The 25,190-nt window shown below is 47.9% G+C and overlaps 1 protein-coding gene across 2 annotated transcripts in view; it reads right to left on the bottom strand.

Annotated features, from left to right (window-relative positions):
* phex (phosphate regulating endopeptidase homolog, X-linked) overlaps positions 1-25,190 on the bottom strand; it is a 167,684-nt gene that overhangs the window by 44,966 nt on the left and 97,528 nt on the right. For both annotated transcript variants that reach the window (XM_041211476.1, XM_041211477.1), the window contains exons 9-11: positions 9,946-10,091; positions 9,705-9,798; positions 5,372-5,500 (exon numbers count right to left, since the gene is read on the bottom strand). In XM_041211476.1, the coding sequence (XP_041067410.1) occupies positions 5,372-5,500; positions 9,705-9,798; positions 9,946-10,091 (369 nt within the window). The remainder of the gene's footprint in view (positions 1-5,371; positions 5,501-9,704; positions 9,799-9,945; positions 10,092-25,190) is intronic.

The following is a 25,190-nucleotide window of genomic DNA, read 5'->3' as shown; positions in this document are numbered from 1 at the left end:
AATAAATTTGGGAGAAACAGATGCCAAACTGAAAATGTACATTGGAGAAGACATACAAGTCAAGGGCATATGTAAAGCCACAGTACACTATGGAGGTCAAACAGTGAAATTACCCTTAGGGAGAGGATCAAGCATACTAGGATGAAATTGGCTGAGGGAAATCAACCTCGATTTGTTACAGAGATTCCAAAAGAAAAGTGAAAACCTGCTGAAAGACCTTCACACATTAATTACCAGTTTCCCTCCTGTCTAAGTATGTACCTCTGGAAACATATGAAGAGAAACAGGAATAATTCTACACTTTTCTAAATAAAATGTAGGGTGAGTTGGCAGAGAAGACACAACAATGCTTAATTTTCTAGGAGGCAGTACGCCAACGCAAAAAAGAGATGGAAGAGCTGAGAAATCAGCGACGTGAAACCAAAGAGACTTTGGAGGCAAAAGTCACAGAATTTTCTAAGAAGCAGACAGATGATAAAATTCTGGAAAACTCAACCACTGAGTTCACTCAAGCTGAGCTTACATCTGAGATCAGTCTGGCCAATTAGGAAGTCAAAAAGAAGGCCGAGAATAAAGTCAGTGTCAGAAAGAAGAACGCCCATCGAAAGAAGACACTAAAGCACAAATAATACCACTGACCTAGGCAGCGAATGAGTATACTTTTATTCATAGACTTGGAAGTCAAATTGCAAACACAGATTCACTCAGTCATTTGCCCGTGCAAGTAAAGGATGAGGAAGTTCCAATTCCTCAAGAATTTGTTTTATTATTGAATTTCCTGGACTCATCACTGATATGTGCTGAACAAATTAAAGATTGGACAAATCGAGACTCATAGAAACATAGAAACTAGGAGCAGGAGTAGGCCATTTGGCCCTTCGAGCCTGCTCCGCCATTCATTATGATTATGGATGATCATCCAACTCAGTAGCCTGCTCCCGCTTTCTCCCCATATCCTTTGATCCCTTTCGCCCCAAGAGCTATATCTAACTCCTTCTTGAAAACATACAATGTTTTGGTCTCAACTACTTTCTCTGGTAGCAAATTCCACAGGCTCACCACTCTCTGGGTGAAGAAATTTCTCTTCTTCCCAGTCCTAAATGGTCTACCCCGTATCCTCAGACTGTGACCCCTGGTTCTGGACTTTCCCACCATTGGGAACATCCTTCCTGCAACTACCCTGTCTAGTCTTGTTAGAATTTTATAGATTTCTATGAGATCCCCCCTCATTCTTCTGAACTCCAGTGAATATAATCCTAACCGACTCAATCTCTCCTCATACGTCAGTCCCACCATCCCAGGAATCAGTCTGGTAAACCTTCGCTGCACTCCCTCTATAGCTAGAACATCCTTCCTCAGATAAGGAGACCAAAACTGCACACAATATTCCAGGTGTGGTCTCACCAAGGCCCTGTATAATTGCAGCAAGACATTCCTGTTCCTGTACTCGAATCCTCTTGCTATGAAGGCCAGCATATCATTTGCCTTCTTTACCGCCTGCTGCACCTGCATGCTTACCTTCAGTGACTGGTGTACAAGGACACCCAGGTCTCGTTGTACATTCCCCTCTCTCAATTTATAGCCATTCAGATAATAATCTGCCTTCCTGTTTTTGCTACCAAAATGGATAACCTCACATTTATCCACATTATATCGCATCTGCCATGCATTTGCCCACTCACTCAGCTTGTCCAAATCACATTAAAGCATCTCTGCATCTTCCTCACAGCTCACCCTCCCACCCAGCTTTGTGTCATCTGCAAATTTGGAGATATTACATTTAATTCCCTCATCTAAATCATTAATATATATTGTGAATAACTGGGGTCCCAGCACTGATCCCTGCGGTACCCCACTAGTCACTGCCTGCCATTCGGAAAAAGACCCGTTTATTCCTACTCTTTGTTTCCTGGCTGCCAATCAGTTTTCTATCCATCTCAATACACTACCCCCCAATCCCATGCGCTTTAATTTTACACGCCAATCTCTTATGTGGGACTTTGTCGAAAGCCTTTTGAAAGTCCAAATAAACCACATCCACTGGTTCCCCCTCATCAACTCTACTAGTTACATCCTCGAAAAATTCCAGTAGATTTGTCAAGCATGATTTCCCTTTCATAAATCCATGCTGACTCTGTCTGATTCTGCCACTGTTTTCCACCTGCTCAGCTATTAAATCTTTTATAATGGACTCTAGAATTTTCCCCACCATCGACGTCAGGCTGACTGGTCTATAATTCCCTGTTTTCTCTCTACCTCCCTTTTTAAATAGTGGGGTTACATTAGCTACTCTCCAATCTGTAGGAACTGTTCCAGAGTCTATAGAATCTCGGAAGATGACCACCAATACATCCACCATTTCTAGGGCCACTTCCTTAAGTACTCTGGGATGTAGATTATCAGGCCCTGGGGATTTATCGGCCTTCAATCCCAACTATTTCCCCAACACTATTTCTGTACTAATACTGATTTCTTTCAGTTCCTCCCTCTTACTAAACCCTGTGTTCCTCAACATTTCTGGTATATTATGTGTCCTCTTTTGTGAAGACAGAACCAAAGTATGTATTTAGTTGGTCAGCCATTTCTTTGTTCCCCATTTTAAATTCCCCTGTTTCTGGCTGTAAGGGACTTACATTTGTCTTCACCAATCTTTTTCTCTTCACATACCTATAGAAACTTTTACAGTCAGTTTTTATGTTCCCTGCAAGCTTACTCTCGTACTCTATTTTCCCCTTCTTAATCAATCCCTTGGTCCTCCTTTGCTGAATTTTAAACTGCTCCCAATCCTCAGGTCTGTTGTTTTCTCTGGCCAATTTGTATGCCTTTTCCTTGCATCTAATACAATCTCTAATTTCCCTTGTAAGCCATGGTTTGGCCACCTTTCCTGTTTTACTTTGTCTTATCCAAAGTACAAGATCAAGTTCTTCATGCGTTGACGTTTCGAGTCCTCATGACCCTTCGACAGACCATTGGTCTGTCGAAGGGTCATGAGGACTCGAAACGTCAACTCTTTTCTTCTCCGCCGATGCTGCCAGACCCGCTGAGTTTTTCCAGGTAATTTTGTTTTTGTTTTGGATTTCTAGCATCTGCAGTTTTTTTGTTTTTATCAAGTTCTTCATGGTTGGCCACAAGAAAAAGAATCTGATGAAATGGAACCATATTTCCAGAGAAGATATGAAATCACCAGTCAGGAGGCTATCTTATTGTGGGGAGCTCAAGTGATTGTTCTTCCAAAAGGACAAAAGCCATTGTTGACTGAACTGCACAGTGCACATCCCAGAATTTCCAAAATGAAGACAATTGCATGCAACTATTTATGGTGGCCTGGGTTGGAGGGAGAATTAAAAAACTTAGTATGCAGTGTCAGCAAGTACAAAAAATAGCTGCAACAGCTCCGTTACATCCCTTGGAGAGCCCAGGAAGCCCATAGGTATGAGTACACATCAACTGTGTGGGACCTTGTATGGGAAGAATGTTTCTACTTATCATCGATGCACATTCAAAATGGATGGACATATATGAAGTGAGGTCGCTGACATCTTCTGCTACAATAGACAAACTACGGCAAAGTTTCGCAATTAATGGATTACCTGAAGTGCTCATATCAGACAATGGAACAGTATTCACGAGTGCTGACTTTCACCGATTTATCAGCCTCACTGGTATTACTCGTATGAGAACTTCACCATACCACCCTTCTTTAAATGGACTGGCCGAGACAACAATTTGGACACTCAGATCTGGTACGAAGAAATTGCCTGGAGATTCTATAGCAACTAAATTAGCACATTTTCTTTTCCATTATAGAACCACCCCATATACGACAACAGGTGTCACACCTGCGGAGTTGTTGATGAAGAGCCATCTCCGATCACGACTGAGCCTAATTATGCCAAACTTGGGTGGGGGGATGGGGGGAGGCAGGTGGGGTGGAAAGGAGTCAGGGAAGTCAGAAAATTTGACATGACTATCACAGTCATGACAGGACATTTAACGTAGGAAAGAAAATATTTGTGAAGAATTTTAGAGAAGGACCAGCATGGCTGTTTGGTGAACTAAGTGCAGTTAACAGGACCTCTTTCCTGCCATGTGAAAGTGGAAGATTGAGTCACATGGAGACATGTGGATCATATAAGAGGAGAAACAAAATACCCAGAAATGATTCCATCAGTGTTCGTGACTGAATCAACGTCTCCTGTTGAAAGAACTCAGCTGAATACAGATGTGTCTGAAGGGCCGACTCTACCTGAAAGAGTCAAAGAAACAGATTTGCAGGTACCTCCCAAAGAACCCGACGCTCAGCGAGTACAGTGAGGAGGGTCCAGACCAAACATCAGAATCTATGGAGCTGAGACATTCTACACACACAAGGGAAACCCCCAGAAAGACTGATTTTGTAAATTATTGACCTGTGTGAATAATTTGATATTTTGAAAAAACTTGTAAAATGTATTTCTGAGTAAAGGGGGAGGGATGTAGTAATGTGACGTGTAATATACCTTTAAGACAAGTGTTGTAATGTAAGATCACATGATTGTTGGATCCAGTGCCCTGGTTTGTTGGGGCTAAAGGATCCAGGTCACACGCTTGTTTCGGGGTGACCGAGTTGGTACCAAGACAGAGAAGATCTGTAGACCGTTCTTAAAAGAAACACATTCTGTTTATTTACAGAAGGAACTCAGCAGCTACACTTGTGTGTTTACAACTCAAAACTCTGTCTTTACTCTTCAGACTTTAACTCAAGAGCACTGACTACAGAAGTAGCCCTCGCTACTCTGCTATTGGGTATCAAGATCATGTGATCTTACATTACAACATTTGTTTTAAAGGTATATTACACCTCAGATTACTACAATGATCTTGGCAGCACAGGCTACCCTCTGTAGCCAGTGCTCTTGAGTTAGAGTCTGGAATGTAAAGATAGAGTTTTGAGTTGCAAACACACAAGTGTAGCTGCTGAGTTCCTTTTATAAATAAACAGAATGTGCTTCTTCTAAGAATGGTCTACTGATCTTCTCTGTCTTGGTACCAACTCGGTCACCCTGAAACAAGCGTGTAACCTGGATCCTTTAGCCCCAACAAACCAGGGCACTGGATCCAACAGTGGATCAGACTTGGAGTTATTCAGAATGGTAGAACATGACTGGAGCAACAGGGGAAAACTGCTGCCAAGGCTGTTTGGATGAGATGAAGAATGAAGCATATATATAAGGCCATTCAGAAGCTCATGGCTGCTGCACAAGTTCGGTCACTCTTGTAACATTATTGCAACGTAGAGTTAAAAACAATGCTCCCCATTTCTATATGAAAATGTTACAGGAGGTTATCTACCCATATGACACTGAGAGCTGCTGCACAGCACAACACTTACCAGCTGCTTCTTGTCCTCCTGAAAATGTGCTTCAACAAACATTCTTCCAATGGAATATGGTACAACATATTCCACAAAGTCCACACACCTGTCCCATCGTGCAGATAATGAAGTCGCCCCTGTAAGCACCTGAAAGAGGTTGCCGACAATCAGCAAGATTTACAGCTCCTTACATTTCACTTTGTCGAGTTCACTCCTCCTGTTCCTCCCTAAGAGAAGCGGGACATGATCCTAACTCAAATCTCACCTGTTATCCCTCAGCAAACAACACTGAGCCAAGTCAACTGGTCACTTCTCTCCTGCTGTTTGTGGGTTCTTCCTGTTCAGAAATTGTAGGCAGATTTCCCAACATTCTCTGCATAGTATGAAAAAGACGTGGTGCGAAAGATCCACAATGTGTGCTATAGTGGGGTATACAATGTGAGGAATAATGGATCACAAGCTCTATGTGAGATATAATGGGGTACAGAGTGTGATGTAATGGGACACATTGTGTGTGATGTAATGGGGTACACCGTGTGATATATATATAATGGGGTGCACTGTGTGATTTGATGGGGTGCACAGTGTGATATGATGGGGTGCACAGTATGTGATATAATGGGGTTCACACAGTGTGATGTAATGGGATGCACCATGTGATATAATGGAGTACACTGTGTGTGATATAATGGGGTGCACCGTGTGTGATATAATGGGGTACACCGTGTGTGATATAATGGGCCACACTGTGTGTAATAGAATGGGGTACAGAGCATGTGATATAATGGGGTAAAAAGTGTGTGATATAATGGGGTACAGAGCATGTGATATAATAGGGTACAGAATGTGTGATATAATGGGGTACAGAGTGTGTGATATAATGGGGTACAGAGTGTGTGATATAATGGGGTACAGAGCGTGTGATATAATAGGGTACAGAGTGTGTGATATAATGGGGTACAGAGTGTGTGATATAATGGGGTACAGAGCGTGTGATATAATGGGGTACAGAGCGTGTGATATAATGGGGTACAGAGTGTGTGATATAATGGGGTACAGAGTGTGTGATATAATGGGGTACAGAGCGTGTGATATAATGGGGTACAGAGTGTGTGATATAATGGGGTACAGAGCATGTGATATAATGGGGTACAGAGTGTGTGATATAATGGGGTACAGAGTGTGTGATATAATGGGGTACAGAGTGTGTGATATAATGGGCCACACTGTGTGTGACAGAATGGGGTACACCGTGTGATATATATAATGGGGTGCACTGTGATATAATGGGGTGCACAGTGTGATATGAAAGCTGTGTGCCCTCACAAAGGTGGCATCTGTGACCTCATGGATGCATTTGTGGGTAGAAGCTTGTGAAATCCCACAGAGGCTACCTGTGGAGCCCTGTAGAATTGAGCACCACAGTCACTTTCACAGTTACTGGCAGTGGATGCCCTCCATGTCCCTGTGGTGCCAAATCCTGCAGCAGGTGGCAGATGTGACCGACCAGTTTCCTGGACATGCGCAGTCTTCAGTGACACTGGTTCTCGGTCATCTGCAGGAAAGAAAGGCGGTGTCTATAGACCCTGGGAGTCGCTAGGCGCCGAGCAGCGACAGCTCGCTGTGGTTCTCCAGTGATGTGTGTGGGAGCCCCTGTGCCCCCTTCCAGAGGGTGCTGCTCCCCCATCTGCACAGCCAGGCACCTCCATCGCTCTTTCTTCCGTCATCTTCACTCTCTGCACACCCTGAGGCATTCAGCTAGTTCACCAGGCTCTATGCATGGGTTAGCATGGGGTGTACTAAGAACCTGTCCTGGTTAAGTGTGAAAGCCCCTTAATGCTTCCTGCTGGTCATCACTTGGATGGCCAGAGATTACTCCTCTGCATGGCTGCCCGAAATCCCACCCACCTCTGCCCCACTCTACCTGACCGATTGGCAGCAGCATTGCCTATTGGACTGCATGCTGTGCTCTGAGCTCAGGCACAGGCATTCTCCTAACCCGCACTGCAAAGCTGCACTGTTAGCTTGAACCATGGGGGAGACTGGTCCAAACCGGGATGATGGCATTACAAGGGGCTGTGAGCACCTCCACCAGTGACTGCTCCATGGCAGCTTTAGCAAGGAGATTGTACAACGTGTCCAGTCATCCAATTGTTCTGCAGTCCACTAAAATGATCATTAGTTTACAGTCTGTGCCCAAGGGGTGAAAAGCTCTGGAGCACTTGGTGGCACTTTCAGGCCTCCACATTGCTTGAGTGGGCAGATATACTAGATACCTGACTCCTTCATGAAAATGTGGCTGCATCTGAACTGTCTCAGCTGCAGAGGTATGGTCACTTAATATACAATGTCCCTAATGTGTGGCTGCTTCCGTCACCAACCACCCTACCCCACTACCTTCAACCACCCCAACGCGCATCAACCTTGAAGTCTAATAGGCGACCCAGGCGAGTGCTGCACAGTGTGTGATATAATAGGGTACACAGTGTGTGATATAATGGGGTACACAGTGTGTGATATAATAGGGTACACAGTGTGTGATATAATGGGGTACACTGTGTGTGATATAATGGGGTACACTGTGTGATATAATAGGGTACACTGTGTGAGATAAAATAGGGTACACAGTATGTGATATAATAGGGTACACAGTGTGTGATATAACGGGGTACACAGTGTGTGAGAAAATAAAGTACACAGTGTGTGATATAATGGGGTACACAGTGTGTGATATAATAGGGTACACTGTGTGATATAATAGGGTACACAGTGTGTGATATAATGGGGTACACTATGTGTGATATAATGGGGTACACTGTGTGATATAATAAGGTACACTGTGTGAGATAAAATAGGGTACACAGTATGTGATATAATAGGATACACAGTGTGTGATATAATGGGGTACACAGTATGTGAGAAAAAAAAGTACACAGTGTGTGATATAATAGGGTACAAAGTGTGTGATACAATAAGGTACACTGTGTGATATAATAGGATACACAGTGTGTGATATAATGGGGTACACAGTGTGTGATATAATAGGGTACACAGTGCGTGATATAATGGGGTACATAGTGTGTGTTATAATAGAGTACAAAGTGTTTGATATAATAGGGTACACAGTGTGTGATATAATGGGGTAAACAGTGTGTGATATAATAGGGTACACAGTGTGTTATATAATGGGGTACACAGTGTGTGATATAATAAATTACACAATGTGTGATATAGTAGGGTACACAGTGTGTGATATAATAGGGTACACAGTGTGTGATATAATGGAGTACAGACTGTGTGATTTAATGGGGTACAGTGTGTGAGAAAATAAAGTACACAGTGTGTGATATAATAGGGTACACAGTGTGTGATATAATGGGGTACAGAGTGTGTGATATAATGGGGTACACAGTGTGTGATATAATGGGGTACACAGTGTGTGATATAATAGATTACACAGTGTGTGATATAATAGGGTACACAGTATGTGATATAATAGGGTACACAGTGTATGATTTAATGGGGTACACAATGTGTGATATAATGAGGTACACAGTGTGTGATATAATAGGGTACACAGTGTGTGATATAATGGGGTACACAGTGTGTGATATAATAGATTACAGTGTGTGATATAATGGGGTACACAATATGTGATATAATAGGGTACACAGTGTATGATTTAATGGGGTACACAATGTGTGATATAATGAGGTACACAGTGTGTGATATAATGGGGTACACAGTGTGTGATATAATGGGGTATGTAGTGTGTGATATAATAGGGTACACAGTGTGTGATATAATAGGATACACAGTGTGTGATATGGGGTACACTGTGATATAATGAGGTACACTGTGTGTGATATAATGGGGTACACAGTGCATGATATAATGGGGTACACTGTGATATAATGAGGTACACTGTGTGTGATATAATGAGGTACACTGTGATATAATGAGGTACACTGTGTGTGATATAATGGGGTATGTAGTGTGTGATATAATGGGGTACAATGTGCAATCTATAGTGGGGTACACTGTGGTATAATGTGTACTTTGTGTGTGATATAAGATCCAAGTATTGGTTACCCAAGTATGCTCTGACTAGTTCTTGTTATGTGGCTATCCATTTCAGTGTTTAACAGTTCCGGGGATCAATGGTGATGGTGAGGCTTCAGCATTGCCTTATAACATGTTCCTTTTACGCAGCTTACAACAGATTGGCCACAGCTCAGGTTTCCCACAGCAGCAATTCATCGAGACATCATATTGTTCCTCTCTCCACTGTAGACCTCTGCCTGCTAACTCTCTCTCTCTCTGCATGTTTACTGCAGTGGTCAGCACTAACCTTTAGAAATTCAAGGCGTCTGGTGAGGAAGCGTTGGCTGAGGTTTGCTGTCCTCCTGTACACAACTCTCCACACAATGTAGTTGGCGATCGTTCTATAATTGGGTGATAGAATTGGACAGAGTTATTTTATTCAACTTCAGGAAGCGGGTGAAGTGAAGCACAAAAGGATCTATTGATAATTATAAGGGGGAACCAAAGTGGAATAAGGGATTGTAAATCACATGTCACATTAACCTTACCTTTTATCCACAGTGTCTAACAGCTGAAACAAATTCTTGAAATACTGCGGAACATACACAACGACCTCCTCCGATGTGTTGATGTGTGAAAGTTCAGGGTAGAGATCAGCATTGATAACCATCCTCACATACCGCAGCCAATCAAACTGAGAACACAACAATATTTATCACAAGTGATTGCAATGTTGGAATGTTACTGTGAGACACTACAGCTGCAGTCCAGCTGCTTTCTGTACCATACTGCAAACTCAGGCAGTGTCCGTCCTAACAAAGAAAACCAATAACCTGACATCTTAGTGTTGGAACTTTCACAGAAGCTCTCAGTAAGAAAGCAAAGTCCCTGAAGGAGAACAAGTACACTGGGACCAGGGGCCAACAGAGGGGAGCGAGGAATTAGGGGAGTACACTGGGAGTAGGGGTAGTATACTGGGAGTGGGGGGTAGTACACTGGGAGTGGAGGTAGTACACTGGGAGTGGGAGGAGCACACTGGGAATGGAGGAAGTACACTGGGAATGGGAGAAGTACTTTGAGAGTGGGGGTAGTACACTGGGAGTGGGGAGATAGGGGAGTACACTGCGGAGACCTTAAACTAAATAGAGTGGGGGAGGGTTCTGGAAAAGAGATACATAGGCTTACAGAGCAAAAGGATGTGACAGTATTGCAGGGCAGCTATTTAGTGGTAATGATACCCAGAGTGTGAAAGGAAGGGACAGAGTGTACAAACATTAAAAACAGCAGCAATTAGGGTCAAAGAGGGAAAAATGGTAAAAGGGCAAAATTAATGGCTCTTTACTTAAATGCATGTAGTATTCAGAACAAAATAAATGAATTAATGGCACAAATAGAGGTTAATGATTATGATCTTATAGCTATTACAGAGACGTGATTACAAGATCAAAGCTGGAATTAAATATTCAGGGGTTTGTGACTTTTCGAAAGAATAGGCAGGAAGGTAAGGGTGGTGGGGTAGCTTTGTTAGTACGAGATGGAATAAGTACAACAGCAAGAAAAGATCTTGGATCGGTAGATGTAGTATCCATATGGGTGGAGGTAACAAATAACAAGGGGAAGAAGACACTGGTGGGAGTAGTCTATAGGCCCCCTAACAGTAGTACGTTGTAAGACAGAGAATAAATCAGAAGATAATGAGGGCATGTGAAAAAGGCAGTACATTAATCATGGGTGACTTTAGTCTTTATGCAGGTTGGGAAAATCAAATCGGCAGAAGTAGACACAAGCGAGAATTCATAGTCCGTATTCAGGACAGTTTCTTAGAACAATGTGTTGTGAATCCAACTGGGGATCAGGCTATTTTGGATCTGGTTATGTGTAATGAAGCAGGTTTAATAAATGATCTCAGAGTAAAGGATCCCCTGGAAAACAGTGACCGTAACTTGGTAGAATTTAGCATTCAGTTTGAGATTGAGAAACTGGGGTCAGAAACAACTGCGCTAAACTTAAATAAGGATAATTACAAAGGAATGAGGGCAGAGTTGGCTGGAGTGGACTGGGAAAGGAGTTTAGCAGAAAAGACAGTTGGTGAACAATGGCAGGCGTTTGAGAAAAGTGAGGAAGAAGGATTCAAGGAAGGGGCTAAACTAGCTATGGTTAACCAATAAAGTGAAGGACTGTATCAAATCGAAATAAAAAACATCCAATTTGCAAAGATTAGTAGTAGTAAGCCAGAGGATTGGGAAAGTTTTTAAAAAACAACAAAAGGTGACCAAAAAAATAATGAAGAGGGAGAAAATAAACTTTGAGGGTAAACTAGTAAGTAATATAGAAACAGGCAGTAAGAGCTCCTTTAAATATATAAAAAGGAAGAGAGAGGCCAAAGTGAACATAGGCCCCTTAGAGAATGAGGCTGGGGAAATAATAATGGGGAACCAGGAAATGGGAGAGGAGTTGAATAAATACTTTGCTTCAGTCTTCATGGTAGAAGATACTAATAGCATTCCAAAAATATTAAATAATCAAGGGGCAAAAGGTGGGGTAGGAAATAAATATAATAACTATTACTAGAGAAAAAGTACTAGGGAAACTAATGGGGCTAAAGGCCGTTAAGTCCCCTGGACCTGATGGGTTGCATCCTAGGATATTAAAGGAAGTAACTACAGAGATAATGGATGCACTGGTAGTAATCTTCCAAGAATCCTTAGATTCTGGAAAAGTCCCAGAGGGTTGGGGAACAAAAAGGGAAGGAGATAAAAAAAACAGATAACTGTTTTGTTATCTAGGCCAGTTAGCTGTCATTGGGAAAATGTTGGAGTCTATTATAAAGGATGTAATAGCAGAGCATTTAGAAATACATAGTCTAATCAGGCAGAGTCAGCATGGCTTCATGAAGGGGAATCATGCCTTAACAAATTTATTAGAATTCTTTGAGGAGGAAACAAGCAGGATAGATAAAGGGGAACCAGTAGATGAAATATATTTGGATTTCCAGTAGGCGCTTGATAAGATATCGTACATAAGGTTACTTAACAAGATAAGAGCCCAAGGTGTTGGGGGCAGTATATTAGCACAGATTGAGGATTGGCTAACTAATAGAAGGCAGGGAGTTGGGATATGGGGGACATTTTCAGGATGGCAACCTGTAACTAGTGGAATGCCACAGGGATCAGTGCTAGAGCCACAATTATTTACAATATATATTAATGACTTAGATAAGGGACGTGAATGTACGATCGCCAAGTTTGCGGATGACACAAAACTAGGTGGGAAGGCAAGTGGTGAAGATGACACAAGGAGTCTACAGAGGGATATAGACAGGTTATGTGAGTGGGCAAAAACATGGCAGATGGAATATAATGTGGGAAAATGTGAGATTATGCATTTTGGCAGGGAGGGTAGAGGAACTGAATATTATTTAAATGGAGAAAGACTGCAGAAAACTGCAGCGTAGAGGGATTTGGGGGTCCTCGTGCATGAATCACAAAAAGCTAACATACAAGTTCAGCAGGTAATAGGGAAGGCAAATGGAATGTTGGCCTTCATTTCAAAGGGAATAGAGTATAAAATTAGGGAAGTTTTGCTTAAACTATACAAGGCACTACTTAGATCACACCTAGAATACTGTGAACAGTTTTGGTCCCCTTATCTAAGGAAAGATATACTGGTATTGCAGGCAGTCCAGAGAAGGTTCACTAGGTTGATCCCAGGTACGGAGGGATTTTCTTATGAAGAGAGGTTGAGTAGGTTGGGCCTGTACTCATTGGAGTTTAGAAGAATGAGAGACGACCTTATTGAAACATATAAGATTCTTAGGGGGTTTGACAGGTTAGATGCTGAGAGGTTGTTTTCCCTTGAGGGAGAGTCTAGGTCCAGAGAGCAGAATCTCAGAGTAAGGGGATGCCCATTTAAAACAGAGATGAGGAGGAATTTCTTCTCTCAGAGGGTAGTGAATCTGTGGAATTCTTTACTGCAGACAACTGTAGAGGCTGGGACATTAAGTATATTCAAGGTTGAGATATAGATTTTTAATCAGTAAGGGAATCAAGGGTTATGGGGAAAAGGCAGGAAAGTGGAGTTGAGGATTATCAGATCAGCTATGATCTCATTGAATGGCGGAGCAGACTTGATGGGCCAAATGGCCTACTTCTGCTCCTATGTCTTATGGTCTTATGGGATGGGGGCTATTATGCTAGGAATGAGGTGAGTACATTCGGAGTGGGGGGAATGGGGGAGTACACGAGGAATGGGTCAGTACACTGGGAGGTGGGGGAATGGGGTGAGTACACTGTGAGTGGGGGAGTACACTAGGAATGGGGTGAGTACACTGGAAGTGGGGGGAATGGGGTGAATACACTGGGAGTGGTGGGAATAGGGTGAGTACGCTGGGAGTGGGGGGAGTGGAGGAGTACATTAGGAATGGGGTGAGTACACTGGGAGTGGGGGGAATGGGGTGAATACACTGGGAGTGAGGGGAATGGGGTGAGTACGCTGGGAGTGGGGGAGTACACTAGGAATGGGGTGAGTACACTGGGAATGGGGGGAATAGGGTGAATACACTGTGAGTGGGGTGAGTGCACTGGGAACGGTGTGAGTAGACTGGGAATGAGGAGGATGGGGACCATATACTGGGAATAGATGGGGGAGTGCACTGGGAGTGTTGGGGCTGAGGGGAGTACATTGGGAGTGGAAGTGAATGGGGAAGTACACTGGGAATGGGGTGGCATAGACTGCGAGTGGGGAAATGGGTGGTGTACCTGGAAGTGGGGGTGATCAGGGAAGTGGACAGGGAGTGGGGGTGGGTGGAATGGGGAGTACACAGGTAATTGGAGGCACCAGGGAGTACACTGGGAGTGGGGGCATATATTGGGAGTGGGGGGATAGGGGAATACACTGGGAATGCAGGTGGGAATGGGGCGAGTACACTGGGAGTGGGGGGATGGGTGAGTACAATGTGAGTAGGGGAATGGGGACTGTACATGGGGAGTGTGGGGGATGGGGGAGTACACTGGTAATTGGGGCTACAGGGGAGTACACAGGGAATGGAAGGAACACATTGGGAGTGTGGGGGTGGGGGAGTACACTGTAAGTGGGGGCATACACTGGGAGTGGGGGGATAGGGGAATACACTGGGAATGCAGATGGGAATGGGAGTGTAGGGGTAGGAATGGGGACTGTACACTGGGAATGTGGGGGATGGGGAGTACACTGGAAGTGGGGGGATGGCGGAGTACACAGGGAGTGGGGGGATGGGATGTACACTGGGAGTTGGGGGATGGGGAGATGGAGGAGTTCACTAAGAATGGGGGGAGTGGGGGTGTACACTGGGAGTGGGGAGGATGGGGGAGTACACTGGGGGTGGGGGAATGGGGGAGTTCACTAGGAATGGGGGGAGTGGGGGTGATGGGGGAGTGCACTGGGAGTGGGGCTGAGTACACTGGGAGTGGGGGGAATGGGGAGTACACTGGGGGTTGGGGACAGTGGGCCGTTAACTGGGAATGGGGGAATGGGTGAGTACACTGGGAGCGGGGGTGATGGGGATTTTCACTGGGAGCCGGGACAATGGGGGAGATCACTGGGGGTGGGGGGTGGGGAAATGGGGGAGTTCACTGGGACTGGGGGGATGTGTGAATATACTGGGAGTGGGGGGATGGGGGAGTACACTGGTGGTAGGGGGATGGGGCAGTTCACTGGAGGGGGCAGAATGGGGAGTACACTCGGAGTGGGTGGGAATGGGGGTAGTACAATATGAATGGGAGAGTACACTGGGAGGGGGGATGAGAGGGATAGGGAGTACACTGGGGGTGGGGGGGGTGTGGAGTACACTGGGAATGAGGGGGATGGGGAGTGCACTGGGAGTGGGGGGTGGGGGAAGTACACTGGGAGTGAGGGGGATGGGGAATATACTGGGAGTGTGGGGGTGGGGGGAGTACACTGGGAGTGGGGGGGATGGGGAGTACACTGGGAGTGAGGGGGATGGGGAGTACACTGGGAGTGGGGGGATGGGGAGTACAGTGGGAGTGGGTGGTGGGGGGAGTACACTGAGGGTGAGGGGGATGGGGAGTACACTGGGAGTGGGGGGTGGGGGAGTACACTGGGAGTGGGGGGGATGGGGAGTACACTGGGAGTGGGGGGATGGGGAGTACACTGGGAGTGAGGGTGATGGGGAGTACTCTGGGAGTGGGGGTGTACACTGGGGAGGATGGGGGAGTACACTGGGGTTTGGGGACTGGGGGCAGTTAACTGGGAATGGGGGAATGGGTGAGTAGACTGGGAGTGGGGAGTGGGGCGAGTACACTGGGAGTGAGGGGGATGGGGAGTACACTGGGAGTGGGGATGATGGGGAGTACGCTGGGGGTGGACGTGGATGGGGAGTACCCTGGAAGTGGGGGGGGATGCGGGGTACAATGGGGGTGGGGGGATGGGAGAGTGCTCTGGGGGTGAGGGGGATGGAGTGAGTACACTGGGGTTGGGAGGGGATGTGGGAGTTCACTGGGAGTGGGGGGAAGGTGGACTTCACTGGGGGTGGGGGATGGGGGCGTATACCGGGAGTGGGCGGATGTGGGAGTACACTGGGGGTGGGGGGATGGGTGAGTTCACTGGGGGTGGGGGGGATGGTGGAGTACACTAGGAATGGGGGAGTACACTGGGTGTTCTGGGGGGAATGGGGAGTAGACTGGGAGTGAGGGGTACACAGGGAATGGAGGTGTACACTAGACATGGGGGGAATGGGGGATTACACTGTGAGTGGGGGAAATGGGGTAGTACACTGGGAGGATGGATGGGGCGGATAGGGAGTACACTGGGAGCGAGGGGATGGGGGATGTTGGAGTACCCGAATTGGGGGCAATGGTGGAGTACACTGGGGGTGGGGGAATAGTGGAGTACTCTGGGAGTGGGGGAGTACACTGGGGGTGGCGGGGATGGGTGAGTTCACTGGTGTGGGGGGTATGGGGGTGTATACTGGGAGTGGGGGAATGGGGGAGTACACTGGGAGTGGGGGTGGATGGGACTGTACACTGGGAGTGGGGGAATGGGGGAGTACACTGGGAGTAGGGGAATGGGAGAGTAAACTGGGGATGGGGGGTTTGGGAGAGTACACTGGGGGTGGGGGGGATGGGGTAGTTCACTGTGAGTGGGAGGATGGGTCGTTCACAAGGGGTGGGGGGATGGGGAGTACACTGAGAGTGGTGGGGATGGGGAGTACACTGGGAGTGGGGGGCGGATGGGGAGTACACTGGGAGTGAGGGGGATGTGGTGAGTACACTAGAGGTGGGGGCAGATTGGGGAGTTCACTGGGAGTGGGGAGGATGGGGTGTTATCTGGGGGTGGGGGGGGATTTGGGAGTACATTGGGTGTGGGGGGGTGGGGGAGTACACCGGCAATGGGGGGATGGGGTAGTTCACTGGGAATGGAGAGGATGGGGGAGTACACCGGGAGTGGGGGGTGGGGGAATACACTGGGAGTGGGGGATGGGGGAGTACACCAGCAATGGGGGGTTGGGGTAGTTCACTGGGAATGGAGAGGATGGGGGAGTACACCGGGAGTGGGGGGTGGGGGAATACACTGGGAGTGGGGGGTGGGGGAGTACACCGGGAGTGGAGAGGGATGGGGGAGTACACCGGGAGTGGAGAGGGATGGGGGAGTACACCGGGAGTGGAGAGGGATGGGGGAGTACACCGGGAGTGGAGAGGGATGGGGGAGTACACCGGGAGTGGAGAGGGATGGGGGAGTACACCGGGAGTGGAGAGGGATGGGGGAGTACACCGGGAGTGGAGAGGGATGGGGGAGTACACCGGGAGTGGAGGGGGATGGGGGAGTACACCGGGAATGGGGGATGGGGGAGTACACCGGGAGTGGAGAGGGATGGGGGAGTACACCGGGAGTGGCGATGGGGGTGTTCACTGGGAGTGAGCGGGTAGAGGATCACACTGGAAGTGGGGGTGATGGGGAGTAGACTCGGAGTGAGGGGGTGGGGGAGTACACTGGGAGTGGGGATAGGGGTATTCACTGGGAGAGGAGGGGATGGGGGAGTACACCGGGAGTGGGGGGTGGGGGAGTACACCGGGAGTGGGGGAAGGGGGAGTACACCGGGAGTAGGGGAATGGAAGAGTAAACTGGGGATGGGGGGTTTGGGAGAGTACACTGGGGGTGGGGGCAATGGGACAGTACACTGGGGGTGGGCGGGGGGTGAGTACACTGGGTGTGGGGGGATGGGGTGAGTACACTGGGAGTGGGGGGATGGGGGTTTATCTGGGATTGGGGGGAAGGGGAAGTTAACTGGGGTTGGGTGGGGTTGGGTGGGGGTGGGGGAGTACACTGGGGGTGGGGGGGATGGGGTAGTTCACTGAGTGGGAGGATGGGGTCGTTCACATGGGGTGGGGGGATGGGGGTGTACACTGAGAGTGGTGGGCGTGGGGTAGATCACTGTGGGTGGGGTGATGGGGAGTACACTGGGAGTGAGGGGGATGACGGAGTACACCGGGAATGGGGGATGGGGGAGTACACCGGGAGTGGGGGTTGGGGGAGTACACCTGGAGTGGGGGATGGGGGAGTACACCGGGAGTGGGGGATGGGGGAGTACACCGGGAGTTGGGGATGGGGGAGTACACCGGGAGTGGGGATGGGGGAGTACACTGGGAGTGGGGTGGGGGAGTACACTGGGAGTGGGGGATGGGGGAGTACACTGGGAGTGGGGGATGGGAGAGTACACTGGGAGTGGGGGATGGGGGAGTACACTGGGAGTGGGGGATGGGGGAGTACACTGGGAGTGGGGGATGGGGGTGTACACCGGGAGTGGGGGATGGGGGAGTACACCGGGAGTGGGGATGGGGGAGTACACCGGGAGTCGGGGATGGGGGAGTACACTGGGAGTGGGGGATGGGGGAGTACACCGGGAGTGGGGATGGGGGAGTACACTGGGAGTGGGGGATTGGGGAGTACACTGGGAGTGAGGGGGATGGGGAGTACACCAGGAGTGGGGATGGGGGTGTACACCGGGAGTGGGGGATGGGGGAGTACACCGGGAGTGGGGATGGGGAGTACACCGGGAGTCGGGGATGGGGAGTACACCGGGAGTCGGGGATGGGGAGTACACCGGGAGTGGGGGATGGGGGAGTACACCGGGAGTGGGGATGGGGGAGTACACCGGAAGTGGGGGATGGGGGAGTACACCGGGAGTGGGGATGGGGGAGTACACCGGGAGTGGGGATGGGGGAGTACACTGGGAGTCGGGGATGGAGGAGTACACTGGGAGTGGGGGATGGGGGAGTACATCGGGAGTGGGGGATGGGGGAGTACACCGGGAGTCGGGGGATGGGGGAGTACACCGGGAGTGGGGGATGGGGGAGTACACCGGGAGTGGGGGATGGGGGAGTACACCGGGAGTGGGGATGGGGGAGTACACCAGGAAGGCAATCTAATTTTGAAAGGCAGTGTGGGTGGGCTGATTTTGAAAGCACCGCTGTCATTAATACTTGTTGAACTCATTGGTGAGTTTGGTTGGGATGTGCAGGGAGTGCACCGAGTCTGGGACACATCATGGTGCAGCTGGTGGACACACTGCCCAGCTCATTCTGAAAAGGGGATATAAAGCTCAGCTCCTCAATCGATGGCCCAGCATTGCCTTTGCTGCTGGTGCTACGCGTGTGGCTTGTGTTTGCCCATGGGTGCTGTGAGAGGGCTGGCAGTCTGCTGGCATCACCTGGGTGGCAAAGACTGGTCGAAGAAGCCCCAGAGGAGAGGGCATTAAGAGAGCTGAGGTGGGAGCAGCTACTCTGACACTGGACAGAGCAGGAAGGAGGAGCCTTAGCAGAGACATTATCGGGTCCTGGAGGAGTTCAAAGAAGCAGAGCCAGGGACTGCAATGGGAAGAAGGCATCGGGTATAAGAGCCAGCTACCTTCAAATGGCAGAGTGCCAGTGCCAGAGGAGACTGCACCTATCCAGGCTCCCTGCTCCACAATATCCTGATACCCTGGGGCCCCCATCATTGCTCCCTACCAGCAGCTGTCACCGTCACCATCACCCTGAATTTTTATGCTTTCAGGTTGTTCCAGGGATCAGCTGTGAACCCCGGTGGCATCTCCCAGTTGGCAACTGATCACACCATCAGACAGGTCATGAACACCCTACTCCAGAGGCCAGGGGCAATGACATCCATTTTGAGGCAGATGGTTCAGAGCAGGAAGAGGGCATTGCAGTTTGCCATCATTGCCGGACTCCCTCAGGCTCCCAGGCAGCCATCAAGGCACCAACAGAGCAGCCAGCCAGATTCCTGAATGGAACAGGCTTCCATTCACCGAGTGCCCAGTTGATCCTGTGGAGCATAGGAAGATCGTGTCTGTGCTCTGTTCCTGGGCAGCTGTCACGACCCCTGTATCCTAAGAGAGTTCCAGGTGTTGCCCCACTTCAGCCCCCAGACTCTCGGTGGGTTGCTGCTGGAGGATTGGGGTCACCCTCTGAGGAGGTGGGTCCTGATGCCCGTCCAATACCCAGGTGCAGATGGAGAGAGGCAGCATAACCAGAGCCACCTCCTAAAATGAACCTGCATTGAACACACCATTGGCATCTTGAAGGTGTGCTCTCGTTGCCTTGCCTGATGGAGTGATGCCCTCCAGTGCCAGCCAGCCAGGAGCCTCTTGTTGTAGTCTGCCACACGCTGTACAACATGACAACACAAAGAGAACTGGAGCTGGACAAGGAGAAGCAACTGGTCTGCCAGTCTTTCCAGGAGGAGAAGTACGGGGCTGAAAGAAGAGGAGGACGATGAAGGGGGCACTCCGGAGGTGCCTGGGCATTGCAGGAAGGCCGCCTGCACTGTGCCAGGCTTCGGGAAGCTCTGCAGGCTGGCATAGCTGTGAGAGACACATTGATCCAGAAACATTTCATGTGAGCACTATTCTGTAACTTACCTTCCGTTGGAGAGAAAGGTTCTCCAGCAAACACGCACGTCTGAAGAATCTTATTGACAGCCAAAGACATTGAGAATTGGACCTTCACTGCCCTGCATCACAGGCCATGCAACTGCACCAAGCCCAGACAACCCTCCCAAACTTCACTTCACTTTTCTCAACAAGTTTTACAAACTCACAAGCCTGATGGAAACCATCAAAAAGTCTCATTATTACAAGATAATGTCAAAGGCAAAACATCAGAGGAAACTTCACCCAAATGACTCATCACATGCAACTAATGACTTGTGTTGACACACACTCCAATGAGCTGCTCCCTCTGTTGCTGTGGGTGCGGTGGGCACAGCCCTGTTCCATTGTACCTGCATCCGGCTGACATACCCGTGGCTTCCATCCTCTTTGTGAAATTGCCCAAGTGGCCTCCTCCACAGCCTGTTGTAGAGGCAGCCTCTGTCACAGGGCCTTCTGGCAGGAATAAGTCTGGAGTTGGAGGGGCCAAGAAAGCGAGAGGTGACGCCAGTGCCCCCTGAAGGGGGCGGCCCCTCTCATCAGCCTCATGGCTGCCTCAGTCCTTGCATGCTGGGTGAGGCCACCAGCTGAGACACAGCTGGCATCCACTCCAAGCATCTTTGTGCCATCATCAACACCGAACGGTCAGTGCTACAGAGGGTGTCACTCTTTCTCTTCAAGTCCTCATGCTGATGCAGCACACAGCCGGAGCAGCACTGCATATGGCCATCCAACAGCTGGCCACCTTCTCAATGGAGGAGCTCGTGTGCTCGAATCCCTGAGCCATGACAGAGCATGTGCATTCCTCTGCCCTTGGCTCTGTAATGTCTCAGGGATCTCTGCCTCAGATGCTCCAAAAAGACCCTCCTTGTTTGTGACACCATAGACCCAGCATCTTCACCCAGTGGAGCTTGGCTGTGTATGTCCTGCGAGGCGGGCTTCCCACAGCTGACTTTGCCTCACTCTCCTCCTCCTGCTCACCCTGTGCTCCCCCCCACCACTCTAATCTGAATCTAGGCCCCCTCCAGAGGTGAGTGTGTCTGTGCTGATTGATGGTGCAGTGATATAATGAGATGGTGCAGGCTCTATGGAGTCTCCCCACCCCAGCTATTTGCCGAGGAGAATGGTGACATGCACGCAGGATCACTTTACTCTGTCTCAGCAGCAGGCCTGTGGGAGATTCAACTGGGCACAGTTTTGGTCCCTTTACTTGAGAAAGGATGTAGCTGCATTGGAGGCGGTTCAGAGGAGGTTCACTAGATTGATTCCAGAGATGCAGGGCTTGTCTTATGAGGAGAGATTGAGCAGTTTAGGCCTATACTCGTTAGAGTTTAGAAGGATGAGAGGAGATCTAATTGAGGTATATAAGATGCTAAAGGGGATAGACAAAGTAGACGTGGAGCAGATGTTTCCCCTTGTGGGGCATTCTAGAAGGAGAGGCCATAGTTTTAGGCTAAGGGGTGGTAGATTTAAATCAGAAATGAGGAGGAATTACTTTTCTCAAAGGGTCGTGAATCTGTGGAATTCACTACCTCAGAGTGCAGTAGATGCTGGGACGCTGAATAAATTTAAGGAGGAGATAGACAGATTTTTAATTAGTAATGGGTTGAAAGGTTATGGGGAGAGGGTGGGAAATTGGAGTTGAGGCTGAAATGAGATCAGCCATGATAGTAATGAAAGGCGGGACAGTCTCAAGTGCAGGCTGAATTGCCTACTCCTGCTCCTAGTTCTTATGTTCTTATGTTCAAGAGGTGGTGATGAGAACTCAGGCAACTCAGCAGGTGTTTTAGCACAACCAATAGATGCAGAGTATTCATTTAATACCTCAGCTATGCCCTCTGCCTCCATGCAGAAATCCCCTTTTGGGTCCTAAATCAGCCCGACTCCTTCTCCTACCACCCTTTTGCTATTTATCTGCATATTTTGGATTCGCTTTTAAGTTAGCTGTCTATCTCTTCTCATACTCTTTGCTTCTCTTACTTACGCTTTCAATCGCCCTCTGAACTCCCTATAAGCAGCCTGGTTTTCAGTTGTAATACCCACTTGACATCTGTCATAAGCACACTTTTTCTACTTCATGTTAACCTCTATCTCTTTCATCATCGAGGGAGCTCTGGATTTGTTTGCCCTACCTTTGTGGGAATATACCTTGACTGTACATGAACTAGCTCTTCTTTAAAGATAGCTCATGGTTCAGTGTCATGGACAGGATATATACGCTCTTTTACTCCTTGTAATCAGTATGTTTTGTATGGAAAGAGATGTGCCCTTGCTTACCCTTGGAAAATGTATCCCAATTAAATAATTCAGCAGCAAGCTTTCACGAGCTTAAAAATACATAAGGTTATTTATTCTCACACATTTACCTAGAATTAACGCAATGCCACACACAGTCTCACACATTCATACACATACAACTATTTCATACAGATAAAAATAGTGCACTTCTACAGATTACAGTTAATTCAGTCTTGGTTACAATTTCTGGTCTCCCATGTGCCAGGCCTATGATTTCTTGAATGGATTCAATGATTTAAAGTTGAAGTGAGGGTCTTGTAATGTGAAATGTTCACAGCAGCTTGCAAGATTTCTTGTAGTTGACTAGGAATTTGGCTCTCAGGTGAACTTTGAAACTGGAATAGGTTAAGCACTTTGGCTTCTTGATGACTTGCAGCTAGTTTCAGTGTCTGGTTCTCAGATTGGCTAATGACTGATGGTTCTGATGATCTGCTGTGTTATGGGATAATAAGGGTGTAGACTCTGAAACCAGTTTCAAGTACATGACTGCTGCCCAACCTGTCTAGATTGGATGGGGAGACCATTGTGATATAATAGGAAGTTGCTAGTGGCAATTGAGTTTCAATCTTCCCTTTTGTCCAGTATGAATCATGGAGGCAGGCAGTCTGAAAACTCCAGTCTTTAACTCTTGATCCATCTTTAAACAGTGAGATATGTGACTTCCACAAATTCTTGTGAGGTATCTTCATCTATGTCTGTACTTAATTGGTTATTCACCAGAGACTCGATGCTGTCTGTAGTCCAAATCCCAAAAGTCAGATAATTTGTAGCAGCCTTCTTAAGAGCTTGTTTGTGTCCAATTTTTAAAAGTTTTGACTGAAAGTTCATAATGTGACATGTCGGTACTGGGTATGATTTTCAGTTACATTTTTGCCTGTTAATCTTTGATTCCAATTTATCTGGGCCAGGTCTATTCTTATCCCATTGAAGTTGGCTTTCCCTCAGCTAATTATTCTTTCTCTGGATTGTCATTTGGCCTTTTCATAGCTAACCTAAACTTTATGATATAAAGATCACTATCCTCTAAAGACTCTCCTACTAACACTTGATCCACTTGGCCCACTTCATTCCCAAGAACCAGGTCTAGCAGTGCCTCTTTTCATGTTGAACTGGAAACATACTACCTTAGAAAATTCTCCTGAACACGCTCCAGGAACTCTTGCCTCCTCTGCCCTTTACACTTTTACTATCCCAGTCTGTATTCAGGTGATTAAAGTCCCCCATTATAACTACTCTATAATTCTTGCGGCTCTTTTTAATACCTTGCACATTTGTTCCTCTACTGGCTTCCCATTAGTTAGTGGCCTATAAACCATACCGAACAATGTAATTGCAACTTCATTGTTCCTCAGCTCTAGCCAAATAGATTCTGTACTTGACCCCTCTGGGACATCCTCTCTTTCCAGTATTGCAATGCTCTCCTTGATCAACCCCTCCTCCTTTCTTATTTTTCCTGAACACCTCGTGTTCAGGAATATTTAAAATCTAGTCGTGCCCTTCTTTGAATCCAGTGTCTGTTACAGCCACAACATCATATTTCAATGTGGCTATCTGTGCCTGCAACTCACCAACCTTATTTACTACATACATCAGCAATTAGAATGCGCACTCCAAGGGTCTGAGCTGTCCCACCATTTCTTTATCTGTTAGGTAATAGAACTCACCCTTAAAAAAAATAAAAACTCACCAACTACTCGCTTCTCTTCTTAAAGTGATCCTGACCTGCTTCACAATGATCCTGACCTACCTCACACTCTTCCAGTCTGCTTCACAGTGATTCCAACCTGCTTCCCAGTGATCCCAATCTGCTTCCCAATGTTCCTGGCTTGTTTCACGCTCCTCCCAGTCTGACTCCCAGTGATCCCGACCTGTTTCACACTCCTCCCAGTCAAGAGCTGTTAAATAACCCTGGCCTTCATGGTTTCTAGTCTCTCCACCTCTGGCAGCCTGCCACAATGGCACCTGCGTAATAGCAAATGCCACCTTCTCCCTTGGTGTCAGGTGTTGAAGGTCAGCAAAACTGCCAGCTGTTCGAGCTATCTTATGGGTATTGTTACCTCTGTTCCTGCCCAATGAGGAGAGAATGATATCTGAATAGGCTGTCCTCCCTCACCTATTCCAGCATGACACTGAAATTATCAGTTGCACTCCTCAGTGATGTCCCCTTCACATTTGTGCCCCTATGCAAGGGTGGCTGATGTCTCAATGAGATGCAACTGGGCAGCTGCATTGACAATGTTAGGGAGAACAATGGCGTCTCAGTCTGCTCGGTTCGTCTACATGCTGCAGCACACAAAGTCAGAGGACTATTACTGGGAGTCACTTGCCACTCACCCTCCCATGTATTTACAGGTATTTGAAACACTTGTGCCACAGGGCCCATGTCCTTTTTGTGATCTCCGCAGTGCCCTCCTTCCAGGTCCTTTTGATCTCTTGAAGCAGCTTTTCTCTTGCCGCATGCTGGGAAGAGATTTCTCTCCTCTTGGCGACTGCCCCTTCCCAAGCTTAGGACAGCATTGTAATACCGTGGCGCCTCCTGTGGGTACCCTCCTGTGCCAGCGCCGCCCAATCAGG

The sequence above is a fragment of the Carcharodon carcharias genome, chromosome 18 (assembly GCF_017639515.1).
Source record: "Carcharodon carcharias isolate sCarCar2 chromosome 18, sCarCar2.pri, whole genome shotgun sequence".
Taxonomy (NCBI): domain Eukaryota; kingdom Metazoa; phylum Chordata; class Chondrichthyes; order Lamniformes; family Lamnidae; genus Carcharodon; species Carcharodon carcharias.
Note: the sequence above shows the minus strand (reverse complement) of the source record. Positions and strands in the feature narration are given on the sequence as shown.